At 39.4% G+C, this 17494-nt stretch overlaps 4 protein-coding genes across 4 annotated transcripts in view; 2 read left to right on the forward strand and 2 right to left on the reverse strand.

Moving 5' to 3' along the window:
• Positions 1–352: 352 nt before the first annotated feature.
• Positions 353–691, forward strand: LOC149081159 (uncharacterized). The gene has a single exon (XM_089238303.1). It carries the CDS (start codon positions 353–355, stop codon positions 689–691), a length of 339 nt encoding a protein of 112 aa, XP_089094429.1.
• A 414-nt stretch (positions 692–1105) lies between these two features.
• On the forward strand, positions 1106–3106 carry LOC149081160 (uncharacterized). The gene has a single exon (XM_089238304.1). It carries the CDS (start codon positions 1106–1108, stop codon positions 3104–3106), a length of 2001 nt encoding a protein of 666 aa, XP_089094430.1.
• A 1764-nt stretch (positions 3107–4870) lies between these two features.
• On the reverse strand, positions 4871–5935 carry LOC149081161 (histone-lysine N-methyltransferase SETMAR-like). Its single transcript, XM_089238305.1, has 2 exons — positions 5574–5935; positions 4871–5483 (listed from the first exon to the last, which is right to left on the reverse strand). The coding sequence occupies exons 1-2, from the start codon at positions 5933–5935 to the stop codon at positions 4871–4873; spliced, it is 975 nt and encodes a 324-aa protein (XP_089094431.1).
• Positions 5936–11872: 5937 nt separating this feature from the next.
• mael (germ-plasm component protein maelstrom) overlaps positions 11873–17494 on the reverse strand; it is a 110138-nt gene continuing 104516 nt past the window's right edge. The window contains exon 13 of the mRNA XM_089237941.1: positions 11873–12124. Within this exon, the coding sequence (XP_089094067.1) occupies positions 12084–12124 (41 nt within the window). The 3' untranslated portion in view covers positions 11873–12083. The remainder of the gene's footprint in view (positions 12125–17494) is intronic.

A 17494-nucleotide genomic window follows, 5' to 3' on the forward strand; every position in this document is an offset into this window, starting at 1 on the left:
AATCTGCTAGCCACCACTCTCTCAAAAAGTTTCCCTAGATAACTAAGGAGTGAGATTGGGCACCAATTCTGCGGATGATGTAAATCTTGCCCAGGGCCGTCTTAAGAGCATCATGGGCCCCCAGGCCAAGTTGTTTTTCTGAAGCCCTACCTGGTAAATTCTAGAAAATTCTTACCAGATCTCATTTTTGCGAGGCCCTTTTTCTCTTGAGGCCCCCTGGCCGTGTCCGGGTGGGCCCATGCTTTAAGATGCCACTGATCTTGCCCAGCCTTAGGAAGAACCTTAATTTTATTAAGGTTAACCTGATGCTTCAGCTGAATCATCATGGGGTTTGTCACTGAATGATACGCTTATGGTTGGACCAACATTGCAAGACGATATTGCCACACTTCTTCTCCGCTTCCGAACTCACAAGGTCGCAATGACAGCAGATATTGTCAAAATGTATCGTCAGATACTTGTTCATCCGGACGACGCGAAGTACCAAACAATCTTGTGGAGGGAATCGCCACATATACTCATCAAGGAGTATCAATTGCTGACTGTGACATACGGAACTGCATCAGCACCTTACTTAGCTACCAAGTGCCTTCAACAGATGGCCGAGGATGAAAAAGATGAGTTTCTCAAAGCTTCTGTCATAGTTAAGCAGGATTTTTATGTAGACGATTTGCTCACTGGAGCAGATTAAGTCGAGGAAGCTATTCACATTCAGCAGGAAATCATTAAACTTCTTCAAAACGGTGGATTCGTCATAAAAAAGCGTGTCCGGAAAATTCACCGCCAGCAATTCACCGACAACAATTCACCGCCGGAAAATTCACCGACCAACAATTCACCGCTAGGAAAATTCACCGCTAGGAAAATCCGGATGACTTTCGTGCGACAAGTACTACGTTCGAAATAGAGACTGACATCAAAACTTTGGGCATTTTATGGAAGCCAAAGGATGATGTATTTGTTTTCAATTCAAAATCACCACCGGTAAATATGCAACAGTGGACCAAGCGCTCTGTTCTATCACACATCTCCAAGGTGTTTGGCCCACTTGGATTGCTGGCTCTTGTTGTAATCAATGTCAAAATTCTAATACAAGAAATGTGGAATGTTGTGTACCGAACTGTCTTGGGATGAGAAATTGCCAGAGAACATTCACAATCGATGGACAGCATTTTATGAAGACTTCAAGCAAGTGGAGGACATTCAAATTCCAAGATATATGATGCAAATCTCTTCACATATGTTAGAAATTCACGGTTTCAGTGACGCATCAGAAAAGGCGTACTCTGCGGTTGTGTACATTCGAACAGTTTCCCGTGAAGGAGTTGCGAAGGTTCAACTAGTAACAGCAAAGACACGAGTGGCCCCTGTGAAGCCAACAACTTTGCCTCGACTTGAACTTTGTGGAGCAGTGCTGCTTGCAAGACTCATCAAGTTTACATGCAATGCACTACGTCTAGTCAACACAAACATATGGTGCTGGACTGACTCTACAATAGTTCTCGCTTGGCTCTCTTCACATCCAAGCAGGTGGAAGACGTTTGTGGCTCATCGAGTGACAAAAATTCATGAGCTCCTCCCTGGGGGTCATTGGAATCACATTGATCGAACCAATAATCCCGCTGATTGTGCGTCACGAGGAATACCGGCCAACAAATTGAAGGTATTTCCCCTATGGTGGTATGGTCTAGAGTTTCTTTCCAAGCCAGGTCAGCTAGCAGACAAACCTGTGTTGTGCAGCTGCATGGATGAAGTTTTGACTGAAGAGAAGAAAAATGTTTCTTGCAACCAATCTGTGTTTGTTGGAATTGCACATGACATGGAAATTATCGACAGGTTTTCCTCACTTACTTCTCTTCAGCGAGTCACGGCATATGTCTTCAGATTCATAGACAACTGCAAACTTGCTGCACCTGAAAGGAGCACGAGGTTTCTTACCACTCAAGAGTTGAAACATGCATTATGTATATGGGTCAGGAGAGTTCAAGAAGTAGAATTCAAATCAGAATTGTCATCATTGAGAAAATCAGGAACTCTACCTTCAAACTGCAATATACTCCGGTTGAATCCATTCATCGGCGATGATGGAATTATCAGGGTGGGCGGAAGATTGCGACATGCACATTGGTTGGGAAGTCACCGACATCCAATTCTTCTTCCAAAAGAGCATGATTTTACGCAGTTGATTATCCAGAATTATCATACAATGCATTTGCATGCTGGACCTCAACTTCTCCAGTCTTGCATTCAACAGCAATTCTGGATTGTTTCTGGAAGAAGTGTCATCCGGCAATTTGTGAGAAAAAGCATAACCTGTGTTCGCTATCGTGGCGCAACAGCTCCTCAAATCATGGGCGATCTACCGGCTGCAAGAGTAACACCATCTCGAGCATTTGTTCACTGTGCTGTCGATTATGCAGGACCTTTCACCATCAGGATGTCGAAGGGATCTCGAGCGAAACCGTGCAAGGCATACCTGGCACTTTTCGTATGTTTCTCAACCAGAGCTGTGCACTGTGAAGTTGTAAGTGACTTGTCAACAGAGGCATTCATCGCCACTCTGAAACGATTCATTTCCAGGAGAGGAAAGCCGAGTGATATATACAGTGACTGTGGAACCAACTTCGTGAAAGCTGACAAGGTGCTGAGAGAGTTTGCTCGTCTCTTTTCATCTCGCACTCATAACGAACGTGTTTCCAGTCATCTCACCGATGTCGGAGTAAACTGGCATTTCAATCCTCCAGCATCTTCACACATGGGAGGTCTTTGGGAAGCTGGAGTGAAAGCTGTGAAATACCATCTCAGGCGAATCACTTCAAAAATACAACTAACATTCGAAGAGCTGTATACCTTGTTGTCACAGATTGAGGCATGTCTCAATTCTCGTCCTCTCTGTGAACTTTCAAATGATCCAAACGACGTGTCTGCTCTCACTCCCGGTCACTTTCTCATAGGTGGTCCGTTGACAGCATTGCCCGAGCCAGACTTCACACAAACAAAATTCAATCGGCTCACCCGTTGGCAGTTGGTACAGCGCCTTCTGCAACATTTCTGGAATCGTTGGAGAGCTGAGTATCTTACTCAGCTACAGCATAGAAGCAAGTAGTTGAAACCAAAAGAAAATCTCACTCTGGGTGATCTCGTTCTAGTGAAAGAAGATCGTCTACCACCCTTGCAGTGGAGACTTGGTCGAGTGACCCAGTTGTTTCCGGGATCCGACGGGATAGTGAGAGTTGTCTCTATCAAGTCCAAGGATGGGACATTTAAGAGAAATGTACAAAAACTTTGTCGTCTGCCAGTTGACAACTAGTATGACGGCTCGATGTTATACACCTATATATCATGTTTTTTCTAGTATTTTGAATTTTCATCGTTATATCATATATCACATTTTTGGATTTCATGTACAATAGCATATGTTTTCAGCGTATTTATACAATTTGCACATATTTTTTTTTTATAATTTTCACATGCAGCTGTGATTGTATTTCATGTAAACATGTCAGTATTGAAACGATGTTTCAAGGTGGGCGGCATGTTGACGTCCCTAGATGGCAGCAGCATACCGTTAGCGAGCTGCCGTTGCCTTTGATGGCTGCGCGCGCAACGGAAGGATCATCTCGGTGATCAAGCCGACAACAACGCGGCTCATGTATCGTTTTCCCTCTCATGTTTCAATAAATTCAGTTAATTTCATCTTGAATTGTCCTTAATTATCGATGGTTCGTTCAGCGGAATATTCAATGCTAGTTACCAGAGACCCATCCTGAAAATCACGCCACAAGATCGTGAACAAGTTCTTCTTTTTTATCTCTCTGCTTTTCTAAATTTTACTCATAGTGATTTATATATTCTCATAGTGATTTGTGAGTGGAGTGTCATTTTAATCTTCCAGCAAGTGTAAATTTAAGTTCCAATTTCATCATTGTAAATAGACTCAAATTTATGGAGTTGGCCATGAAAAGAAAAAAAAACGTTAACACTAATTATCTTTCGAGTGAGCGGCAAGAGTTTGCAGCGAAATTTCGAAGTCAACTGTGTAAAACATAATAACCAAACATCAACCCTGAAAGTACGGGAATGAAACTACAGTGCGTAAAGAAAAAGAATGCTCGCAATTGAAATTTAGATGATAATGTTTTAAAAAATTTTCGATCGTCGTTAAATTAAGAAAATTCCCTTCTGTGGGCATCACACCTTACATATACTGTAGGCATGGCCCCCACATGCTAGTGATGGGCGTCCAGGCCAGGATTTTTCACGGATCCCCTCACTTCTCTGAAAATCCCCCCCCCCCCCCGCAACCGAGATTATGGTTTGTTTTTGCAGTAAAAAAAAACGAAACCTTTCGGGAAGAAAAACAATGTTCAGTGAATGCCTTCCCGATGAGAAAATCCTGCGTACGCTACAGAGTTTGTATATTGAGTAAAACCTGGCTACAACGACATTCTATGATAAATGCATCTACAATGGTATTTTTTTCAAATCTTGTTTGGAATTGCCCAGTATAATGTTAAACTATCGATAAGCAATATTCGTTACTACAATTAACCCTCTATAATGATATTGTTTTTTAGAATTTGAAACCAGTGTACAAAGATATTTTTTCATGTTTTTCGCTCAAAATTCCCCTGCTATATATTTTTAAATTCTTCAACAGTTTTTGTTCTTTTTAGCGTGTTTAATAAACATTGGTATTTTGCGCTATCTATCTTTCGAAAATGTTTAATAAGTTGCCGCGAAGCTACTTTCTGTGTAATACACAAAAGTGCTGTGCGGTAAATAATTTATTTATTTAAATAATAAATTTTATATAAGGGGTGATCAAATGAAAAGGTACGAAACGATACGGTGGGTACAAATGTAGACTTTATTCAAAATATACACCATAGGCCTGAGCACAACGATCCCACTGATGAACAAGCCGCGGGATTCCTTGTTCCCAGAATTCCTGTGGCCGTGACGAGACCCAGTCCTTCACAGCGTCCTTGAGTACGTCGTCCGAGTTGAAGCGCTTCCCTTTCAGGTAATTCTTCAGTGGACCAAACACATGGAAATCGCAGGGCGACATGTCCGGACTGTAGGGCGGATGGTCCAACGGCTCCCACTTGAACTTGGCCAGTTCCATGTGTGTGACTTTGGAGACGTGTGGACGCGCGTTATCATGGAGCAGAACCACACCCTTCGTGAGCAGCCCCGGTCTTTTGTTCTTGATGGACCTGCGTAGGCGTCGGAGTGTCTCACAGTACACATCGGAGTTAATGGTTTTTCTGTGCTTGAGGAATTCCGACAAGTAGCGGACCTTGAACGTCGAAAAAGACGGTGAGCAACACCTTGCCTGCTGACAGCACGGCTTTGAACTTTTTAGGGGGAGGTGACGACGCATGCTTCCACTGCATGCTGTCCCGCTTTGTCTCTGGCTCGTAGTGATGGCACCAGGTCTCATCACCTGTGACGATCCGCTCCATGAAAGCGGGGTCTTCCTGATACCGAAACAGATGTTGCAGTGCTAGCCCCATACGCAGTTCCTTTTGCTGGTCGGTGAGCTGCTTCGGAACCCAAGCGGCACACACCTTCCGATATCGCAACCTGTCGTGAACAATTTCCACACGGTTCCATAGCTGACATCCACCTTCACCGCCAACATTCGCAATGTGACACGCCGATCACTTCTCACTAGGTCGTCCACCTTGTCGATGAGATCGCTCGTGATGACAGTGTTTGCCTGGCCTGGTCTCGGGTCATCACCCACACTCTCACGGCCTGCACGAAAACGGGCACTCCATTTTCTGACAGACTTGTCAGAGACACATTTCTCCCCGTAAACTGTCACCATCCGGCGATGAATAGCTGCCGGTTTCTCATCTTCCGCTGTCAGAAATCGGATAACACCTTGCTGCTCTTCAATCGTCGAATTTTGCAACACGAACGCCATCTTGTCCTCAGACGGACTGCCGCATCATTTGGACGCCGCTTTTGATAAGAGCCTCTGCTCTCTCCTGCGCATGCGGGCGCCCGCGCATGCTCCGATCCCAGTCAGAGACTCCAATCGCATCCCGAGATGTCTCGCTACGTTCTCCCATGGCGGAATATGCAATATTTAACTGTTTTTACGTCGTTTCGTACCTTTTCATTTGATCACTGCTTGTAGTATGAAGTTTCCGGAGGTCCATGGTCAGCAGGTCCGTAAGTGGGGTGAGGGGAAAAAAGCGGGTCTCTTGCCCCGGACCAGAAGAGGACGAAAATGCCACCTTTTAACCTCTCGTTGAATATTAAATGGAGGTAGTAAAATGTGTGCTTGCCTCGGCTGATCAAGCATCTAGTTGCGGCCCTGACGGTCGATATTCAATGTCAAAATCTCTCAATTTAACGATAACAGCTCTACTATAATATTTTTCTTCGTCCACAAAATACAGTTATATCGAGATTTCACTTAGTTTTATTATATGTATAGTGTCAAATTTATGCTTAGTTTCTCTTAGGTAAGATATCCACCGCATCTTTATAGTTTCTTTGCTTATCAAGTAAGTATACTCATATACGAGGGATTAACGTTTCCCAGGTTTTCTCGATCCCGGGAAAGCGGAAATTTCCTGGGATTCGGTTGCCGTAAATAGCAGTTGAAGTAAATTCAGAGGTATTTAATAACAGATAAATTATTTATATATTACACAATGTTATTAACATTTAAAGGAAGAATAAAATTTAAAGTTTTTTTGTTTTTATTTTAATGTTTCTATAGACATGGGCAGGTCCAGAAAACATACAAGAAAAATTGTTTACATGAATTTTATGGTTGATATCTCTAAACTAAAGGATCAGAATAGGAAGTACCAGAAAAAAAAAATTATAAAATCAATTCAAATTTCCATTCGGCTGGTAAAAGGTTTTAAAAGGCTGGCTCCCTAACTGATGCTTGAAAATAATGTGGAGTTATAGGTATAAACTCATCTATTCGAGTGCTAATTTCTTTGCTATTTCAATCCTTTTTTCTATAACATTAAGAAAAAATAAAATTACAACAAGGGTCAAATATATAGCATATCAGGGTTACACACTATGTATGGTTTTTTGAGTTGCTCGTTTGCGGTGCTACTGGAAAACTGCTTTACAGGGATGACAAATTTCGATGGCTAATGTTGATAACATCACGAATCTCGGGATCAGGCTTTCTGCTTTAGGTGTTGGCTTGGTTCACTGCTGCATTGTCTCCGGTGGCGATTTTGAATTGAAAACAAAAACATCATCCTTTGGCTGCCATAAAATGCCTATTTTAGTTTTAATGCCAATTAAGTTTTAATGTCAGTCCCTATTTTGAATGTAGTACTTGTTGCACAAAAGTCATTCGGTAGAGATACAACTTTATTTGAAGCCCACTTTTTTATGACGAATTCATCGTTTTGAAAAAGTGTGATTTCCTGCTGAATGTGAATAGCTTCCTCAATGGAATCTGCTCCAGTGAGCAAATCATCCACATAAAAATCCTGCTTAACTATGACAGAAGCTTTGAGAAACTCATCTTTTTCATCCTCAGTCAACTGTTGCAGGCACTTGGTAGCTAAGTAAGGTGCTGATGCTGTTCCGTGTCAGTCAGCAATTGATACACCTTGATGAGTATGTCTGGCGATTCTCTCCACGAGATTGTTTGGCACTTCGTGTCGTCCGGATGAACAAGGATCTGATGATACATCTTGACAATGTCTGCTGACATTGCGACCTTGTGAGTTTGGAAGCAGAGAAGTGTGGCAATATCGTCTTGCAATGTTGGCAAAACTATCAGCTTATGTCGTGACAAACCCCATAATGATTTTGCTGAAGCTTCAAAACCCACACGAAACTTGGCTTGATTCCCTGGCTTTATAACTGCGTGGTGAGGTAGGTAGTACTAGTCTTGATTGTCACTTGTCCCTTCCAGCATTTTCATGTGTCCCAGAGTCTCATACTGTTGGATGAACTCACGGGACAGTCTCTTCTGGCCGGTGTCTCTAACGCCTTTCATTCTGTAAAAGTTGTCTCTCAGTTACGTCTCTGAATGTTGGCCAGTTTGCTGTAATTACTCCGAGAGCGGCATTTCTCCCTTGATACATATTTTTAAATATTGCAACTTTTGAATGTCACTTAAGACTTTTATTTTGATCGATGGTCGTTGTAAACATATTGCGAAATGGCAACCAATTATTGAGTTCAGAACGAAGGCAGTGAAATTCTCGGTAAGCACACGCTGAACCATGCACCATGCTGAAGCGAAGATCGTCGATCAGACTTGCCACATCCTAGAATTCCGCTTCAAGGGCTACCACATGTTCATACCGTTGACAAGATGACGATTTCATCGTGCAAGGCCTTGAGCTCTGCCCACAGTTCGCTGGCTTGATCTTAATAGATTTTCAGCTGATGCCGTGGGAGATTATCGCTGTTGAGCTACGGCTTGATGTTGCTAAGCCTCATGATCTTGCCTTCACTGAACTTCGTTTACCAAAAATTCCATCTGAAGATCCCGGTGATGTCACTGGTTAAGTTTTCCTTCCCGAGTTTCGGCACCATAAATATTCACGATATGTGGCATGATTTTCAGGATCGGTCCAAGGTAACTAAAACTGCATATTCCGCTGAGCGAATGATCGATTGGATAAAGGGGCAATTAAAGATACAATTAATGAACTATGAGTTTTATTGAAAAATGAGCAGGAAATGATACACGAGCTGCATGTTGTCAGTGTGGTCGTTATGATGATACTGAGTTACGCACGCAGCCACCCATGGCGACGGCCAAAGCCGCTTGTAAGTTAATGCAGCTCTTACTCTTAATGCAGCTTTGGAGACGGCCGCTTGCCAACAGTATGATGCTGCCACCTAGTGGTCTCAACAATGATAAAGTAGTAAATTTAACTGATTATATATACACACACACTAAAAAGGTAATTATTTAAAAAAAATTAATACAAGAAAGAATTTTATGAGAGTGAAATAGAATAGTATACAGTGGGTCATGATTGGGGAACTCCATGCAAGGTTCGAAAAGAGTAGACGTTTCTGAAGGGTGGCTATGCCTGATGGCATTAAAATGCCAACCCTTGTTCCCTGCCTTCTCAAAAAACATTTTTTTGGTCATTTTTCGTCCAATATGTTGAAGAAATACAATACTAAAAAAATATATAGTTTCAGGTTATAAGCAAAATGAAGCATGAGAAAAATATATACAAAGTTATGAGAATACAAAAATTATTGGGAACATTTTACACAGAGATAAAATAAGATTTGCCATTTTTTTTGTAGCTAGTAGTTTCTGTAGCTCTGTAGACCAGTAGCTCTGTAGTTTCCTTGTAGCTAGTGGGATAGATCGCCTTTGTTGGAGAGGCACCACAATTTTGCATTAACACACTATTCAGGCTTAGCAAATACAAAAGCGATCTCTTCCCCCTTCCAATGGTTTCTGACCACGAGTTTCTTAATGACGGCGCTCCATTGCAGAGCCGAAACAGAAACTAGTATGAAGAAAAAATGTCGTCTTAAAAACGTGCTAATTATTTTCTGGGAATTAAAATCAGGCAAAGTTTCTATTTTCAGACAATAAAAAATAACTTTTAAACTAATCATTGAATAAAATAGATATTTTTAATGTTTATAAATTAATGTCTTGTTTATATTATATAGTATCACTAGTATTACCTAAATACAGTAAAACCTCGATAAGTCGTCACCTCATATTATCGAAAAATTATGACGACTTAACCGAAGTGTCAGTTTCAATGTGCAATACTGTGAAAATCGCATAAATTTAAAGTAATGTAACATTTATTAAAATGAATTAAAATTACAATATTAATAAAATTTATAGATTGCAAAATAAAAAATAGAAATTTTCACCTTTTTTGAGCTCTTATTACTTGACTTTTTGTGGTAAAATATACTGGTACACAATGATTTATAATAATTTTTAATTTAGACTAATCAGAGCAACTGTTAGAATAGTTAGCTTTTCTTCACAACAGAACTAGTGCTCAATAATTTTACGTGTACATGAAATTTAATTTTAGAGTTTTAATTCTTTATCAGTAGTTCATGATACAGCTACAAGGTATAATTCTATAGTAAAATTTATCAAGGTAATCTTGAACACAGGATCCACTTTTGACACGAGGGGACCTAGGGTAGGGAAAGTGTGCATTAGAAGACCAACTTTTAAAAAATATCTGGTTTTTCAACGAAGATATTTTGTCCTAAATTAGTGGAGCCCATGCAGATATCAGTTGTAGCTCGAACAGAATAAGGGTTTTATGATGACATTTAAGCATATGCAGACCTGCTAACTTTTGAAATCCAGAAATTCTCCCGAGGGGGGCACCCCCCCCCCCCCCCGACACTCATAGACTCGATCAAAAAAAAGTTCATGAAAAAATTTTCGAAAAAAAATAAATTAAATAAATTAAGAAATAGTTACATTCTATCCACCCCTCCCAAGGCAGGTTCTGCATTGCCCCGGAGAGGAATATCATTTCATGTCAGTCTTTCCATGCAGAATAGAGAAATCACATCTACATACTGTTCATAAAGTATGCGTTTCCTTTTGTGGATGCTATCAGTGATTGATAATCTTGGGTATATGAATTCTTAAAAGCTTTATATTTAGCTGTATATAGCTTAAAGTTTTATACTTGCTTTCTGAAGATGTTTAATCGGAAGAAACGATTTTAAAAAAATTCAAATTACAAAGCTGCGGACGAAAAAACGTGTTTACCGTGCGGCTGTTAATGGAATACAATAACAATTATACAGGAATTTTGGCAAACAAGGTCATGCCCCTGAGTAATGATTGCCGATAAATGCTACGAAAACAAAGTCGCGTCTTCGCCAGTTGCTTAAATGCGGTCACAGAGACTTTTTTACGGCTGCTCGCGCGCGCGATGGAAATGACTACGACTGTCCTCTATGGGCGCTTTCCCTAACGACAACGGTAATTATTGACGCCACGACAACGTGAAAGCTCGCGTAAAATCTAATTTTCTGCCAAAATCCGGAGAGCGGGAGGAAGGATGAAAAATCGGGAGAGTTGGCAGGTCTACATACGCTAATGCTGTTAGCAAGCTTTTTTTTCAATGGGAGCCATATAGTCTTTCTCTCTCTCAAACTTTTCATAGTGACGAGTTAACCGAAATTAGAGACAAGTAAACGAGGGTTTAATAACATTGTTGTCTATGAAAGATAGGCGGGCCTAAAGAAAAACAATGACTTAACCGAAGTGACGACTTATCAGGGTGACAACTTTTAACAAGGTTTTACTGTATTTTTACATATTTTCTTTTTGGTAAAATTTTTTTGTCTTCTACCATGGCCCAAAAATCAGAATTATAACTCAGCCTCGTTACTGTAACAAAGAACTACCAATTCAATTACACAAGGTACTAAAAAATGCTCTTTATAATAATTATACAGGGCATTTTAGCTCAATGGGCTAAAACAGGCTATTTACAATATCTCTGATTGCCACCTGTTAAGCAGCAAAAACGTTCACCACTAACAAAATATATCAAAGGAAAATATAATTATGATTGTACAAAGCCACATTATCATTCTTCCGAGTGGTACCAAACATGCAGGGGTCCTGAAACAATGTAATGGATTAAAAAACGAAGATAGGCCTCCATGACATAATGAGTACGAGACAGCATGTGAAGTTGGGCCAACGTGCAGAGTACATCGTTCACAGTTGAGAGGTTAACTGATATACCTAGAACTGATACATCTTTTATGTATAATAATAACGATCCGACAGTCCCCCTTCTTTATGGAGAATAGTGGTCAAAATAGATGGTAGAGACTAGGCTATGCACAATTTGGAAGAAAAAGACAGCACAAACATGAAAAAAATCCATCAAATACTTCAAAAATTTATTGAGCTCTGATATAATTTTGCATCAAGGTAAAAAAGTCCGTCCAATATAAAAAAAACCACACTAATTTTTTTATTTATTTTTTTAATGAAAAAACATAAAAGAGTCCAATGATTTTTGGGATGTAATGCTCTGGAGTAACATAAAATATCATGAAAAATTTACAAAGTAATCATAATTCAATAAGTCTGATCATTTCTGAACTCGTCCACGGCCTATTCCTACCACTGGTGCTGCAAAAAAAGATGAAATACAGTTAACACCATGGAAAAATTGCCATAATTTTTTCAGAAATTTCATATAATACAACTTGGGTACATTTCATGTTACGAACATAATTTTTCAGTCCTTATTATTCACTATACACAGTGACACACAAACTCAGTTGTAGCAACATTCAAGAAACCTTGAAATTGAACAGTTGTAACTGAGATAAATGTTTCAAGATATTTTTTGAAGTATATTAATTTGTTTCAATTCATGAATAGTAATGATAAATAATAATTATAATAATTTATAATAAATCAATTCCAGAAAACCCTTTGTACAAAAGGCAAAGCTTGAAGCAATAACCAACATATAGATCAAACAGAATTAAAGTATTAATATGATAACATGAGGAGACTGATCACGCAAAAGACATTTGCGCCAGAACCGTACAACTTGATGCAATATTGAGTGCTGTTGGCGAGAAACAAGTATATGGTGACATGCTGGGTACAGAGACCAGTTCTCACTGAAAGAGCATTCGATAGAAGACAGACCAGAACCAGAATTTTAATGCCAGTGCCCAAACCTATGTCGGTTCATCTGCTGGATTAAGGGCAAGGGGCCCCATACGAAGAGAGACAAGCGAGTGATGTGTAAAAAATGTGAGTGCGTGTATGAGGGAAAAGATTTAACTTGTCACAATTGGTCTTTAAGGTTCTGTATCAAAATTATTTAAATTTAAATGCCTTGTAAAATGCCACCACTGCCTTATGATTTTAGTATTATTATTAGTGCTTTTGCTGTGAAGAAAGCTTGGAAAGGTGACGTTTTCATGATTTTTGCCACTGCTCGTTTTCCATTGGCTGAAATGTGATATTCATTTCCTATTGGTTGAAATCTGCAAAAATTCATGTTACACAAAAAGTACAAAATTAGTGGCAAGATGAGAAATTATACGGGATTAGTACGATTATTTTTCTAAGTCACGAAAAAAATAGTGAGGGAAGAACACAAAAAAAATAGTTAAATTTCAAAAAAAAAATTTGAGTTTTAAGAAAATTTTTTTTTGAAGAGGGTTTTTCTGATAGCATAGAGAAAATGAAAAAAAGAAAGAAAATTTTCTGAATAAGGATAAAATAAGAATTCTCTGCAAGCATGATTCGAGATTCGACAAAGTCTACAAGATGAGGCTTAATCTTTAACAAGAATGTTGCCGGCTTTGACTAGAAATTTGTCTATGTATCTTTTTTGAAATTCATTTCCATAACGTCTTCGAAGCAAAATTTTGCAAACTCGAACATCTCAAAAATTTGAGTTCGAGTTGGCCACAAAGTCACTGCCGGAAGAGATGCAGAGGGTTCAGCTGATGAGGTTGCTGATGGTGCCATACTTGGTTCAGCAGCTTTCTGGGTCTCTCTGTCGACGAGCGGGCTACTTGTTGCCAGTGGCTTTGAAATTTTTTCGAAGTTTTTGTTTAAGACAGTTAGATGGTGAAAGACTGTTTCTGAAGTCTGTAGAGAGGGAAATCAATTTTTTTTTTTTCATTTTGTGCCCGTTGATGCTTCCAAGTTTTTCTGGTAGTCGGTAAACACAAATCTCACAAAGTCCGTAGGCTTTGGACTTAGGTTTTTTCCTCAAGGTTGATTGAGAAATTTTTTGAAGGTTTTGGGGAGGTCCGTAGACTTCACTTGTGTGAGGTCATATTTTCTGGTGGTCCCGCTGTGATTTTTTCAAAGTTTTCGCAAAGTCCATAGATGATGGACTTGTAGTTTTTTCAGGGGATGACTGTTGAACTGTGGATTGTTATTTTTTGACGAGGCGATGAAGCACTTTGCTGTTTCCCTTTTTTTTCCCAAGTTGCATTTTTCAGACATTTCTGGGCAGAAAGGGTGTGTTCTGTTTTCCAGGATTCCCGCTGGGGATGGTGATTTAATCCATGTTGCAGTTATTTTTATTTTTTTCCAGGACAGCGTTTCCAGATTTCAGATTTTGTACTTCAGCCAGGTACACGCTGCACTTTTTGTAATTTGTGGGATGGTTTCCCATTTTACAATTCACACATTTTGGTATGTCAATGCCTCTGACTTTTTTACACGGCTGGCAGATGTGATTGTCCGTGCACTTGATACATCACTCCTCGAATTTACAGTTTATTGCTAAGTGAGACCATCTTTGACATCGAACACATCCGGAGAGAGTAGGATGGGTCAAGTTTCGAAGGAAAAACTCACTGCCAAAAACTACAGTTTAGTGAGGGCAATGATTGTGCGTGATGCATCATTTCGAGAGAGTGCTATTTTCCATAGTGGTAGTGTTTTTCCTCCTGGAGAATTTCCTTTTGGATATTATTTGTGAAATATGGATGGTTTTGTAAACAAGTTTGATAAGTTCTTGGCGAATTTCGGCTATTGATATCGCCAGGTCAAGCCCTCTGAGCACAACACTAATAGTTTCACTGGCTTTAGTGGTGACATGAAAAATGTCAATTTCTTGAGCATTGAGGGACTCGATAACCCGATCGTGGTCATTTTCATTTGCCACATTGATGTGATATTGGTCTGTGATTTGAATTTAACTCCGATTTCATGAGTGCATAGTTCGTGGATGGGAACTGTGAGCTGAAACCAACAGGCATTACACAAGTTGATGGTGAAGCGCTGCTGAGTTGCCGTCATAAAGGACGAGCTGTCACTTTCTGGATTTCCTGTTGTCTCATTGAAACAAGGACTGGATAGAAAGCTTCCTAAACCCAAACAAAGATCCCTTTGAACATCTAAAAACCAATCTGATAAAAAAAAACGAGTGACAGCTCAACTCAAGAAATTAGGAAATTATTGGCAAGTGAAGAATTATATAACTCAGACATACGTCTGAGCTATTCCACTTACTGAAGCATGTTGCGGAACCACATAATGTTCCAGATGAACTGTTAGATCCACTTTTTGTGCAACACCTTCCTTCACATGTATAAACCATACCATCTTGGCTGCTGTTCTGCCACTTTCCTTGGATGAACAAACTAAAGTAGCCGATCGTGTGATGGAAGTAAACCAGTACAATGTTGCACCAATAGCTAGTAGCATTCCCACTGCACCTTCTCAAATGTCAAATTCCTTGGAAAATTTTTTAATTGCCAAAAATAGGAAGTTATCAGTTCTTATTGAAGCTCTAGGCCGAAGGCCTAATTTTCGATACAGCAGCAGGTGCAACTGTAGGTATAGAAGCGGAAGTAGCAATGGAGGAAACAATCAGTACAGTTTTTATCGCAGAAAATTTGACCAAAATGCCCAAAAATTTGAACAATTGTGTAATTACAATAGTGGGGGAAACTCTAAAAACAAAATGTAGAGGCAGCACTCACTTTGCCCAGAAAATCTCATTGCCTTTTTGTGACAGATAAAAAGACTAACACAAATTTTCTTACACATACACGATCAGATACTATGCTTATTCCAGCAAGCTCAGTCAAAATCGCATGAAGCCAGTGTTATTCACTTTACATGCAGCAAATACATCTAACATTAATGTATATTGACAAAAACTTCTTGCAATTCATTAGAATATACGAAGAAAATTCCAATGGCCATTCTTAGTAGCAAATGTGTCCATGCCAACAATAGACACAGTCCGGATGTCCGGAAATAGACATCCAACTCCGGATCTAAAATTGAGAATTTTTGATTCATTAACCAATTTATTGTCCAAAGCAAAAATTCAATCAGCATCAATTCACTCAATCAAGCTGATTACAGGCGAGAACACTTAATACTATCAGTTACTTAAAGAATTTCCTGAAATAACAAAACCACTACATGCAAATATAGAAATAAAGCATAGCATTGTGTAGCATATCTAAACAATTGGTCAACCTGTGTTTGCCAAACCATGCTGACTTGCACCAGATAGTTCATGTGCCACAAAATACAGAGGTGCTGCTGTACTCTAACTCACTTGAGTCCCGAGATCCAGGGTAATAAAATCTGGGTTCATTTTGAGTGAAAGTCTGTCCTCCTTGGAAAGAATTAAAATATGGTTCTCTTCTCTATCATTCACTGTTATCTCTGTGTGAATCAAATATTTCATTCTAAAAAAATTTTCAATCCAAAGGTTCATTGTGAAAAAATGATCAGTTTATCAGCTTATAACTAGGTTCTTTTAAGTCATTGTCCAGTAGTAGAGGAAGCTTTAAGAAACCCATTAACAAAGGAGTGCTTAAAAGCATTTCAACATATCCACAAAATTCTTCAAGTATGCGTTGCCCCAGGGTTAGGAAGTTTCTCCCAAGTTGGAAAAACCGCTTGTGTGAAAGAAATAGGACTCTTCTCCAAACTGAATGGAAAAAACTGGTTTATAAAAAATTACTTCATTTTATAGTCATACAATCATAATTTACCGCAATTACTAGAGGATTTTATAAACTATAATCAGGGGTGGGAAGTGACTAAGTCCATTTCGGAGCAGCTTTGGAGCAGCAAAATTCAGGATTCGGAGCAGTTTTGGAGCAGCAAATTCGGGATTTGGAGCAGCAAAATATGGGATTTGGAGCAGATATTTATAAATTGGAACAGTGAAATTAAATAGAATATTTTCGTTAACCCTCAACCCTTTTCAAAATAAAACTGCATTGTCTTTTGTTATCAAACATCTTTTCGTCAGCTTGATTTTTGTTTTTGGTGTTTAAGGCTTTTGACACCTTGTTTGAAAGAGCGGCTATCATAAATTTTTTTGCACCCGTCTATTTAAGATGATTTTTGCTTACTGTGGGCACTATTTGCTGCCTTGAACAGCAGCACTTCAAATGAGCTAAAAAAATTTTATAAGTTTTTAATTTTTTTATACTTGGAAAGAAATTGTTGCAAAATGGGAGAGAATTTCGGAACAATCAACTCGATGTTTGGCGATTCAGCACTCATTATCTGGCGAGATTGGCGATCTGACACTCGCTATTTGGCGAGATTGACGATTTAACGCTCGTTATTTGGCGATATTGACGATTTAACGCTCGTTATTCGGCAACATTAGCGATTTAACGCTCGTTATTCGGCAAAATTAGCAATTTAACGCTCGTTATTCGGCAAAATTAGCGATTTAACGCTCGTTATTCGGCAAAATTAGCGATTTAACGCTCGTTATTCGGCAAAGTTTCTAAACTAACATTCGTAATTTGGCGGATATGCGCTTTTTACTCCCGGAATGAATTTTTTTTTTCACGAAACATCGGGATTTAACACAATGACAATCGACTACAGTAATTTCTGCTGCTTCCAGTGACGACTTTTTTTTCTTAAATGGAAACACTCGAATTTGCACTTTAAAGCTGAAAGGCATTGCAAGCCATCTCCAGTTCCACGATCACGGACAATATCGGGGTTTCGCGATGGAAAGCCCGATCA

This window comes from Pholcus phalangioides, unplaced genomic scaffold, assembly GCF_987345545.1.
Source record: "Pholcus phalangioides strain wild (caught in Gottingen) unplaced genomic scaffold, Ppha-v1.0 ptg000010l_1, whole genome shotgun sequence".
NCBI classification, from domain to species: domain Eukaryota; kingdom Metazoa; phylum Arthropoda; class Arachnida; order Araneae; family Pholcidae; genus Pholcus; species Pholcus phalangioides.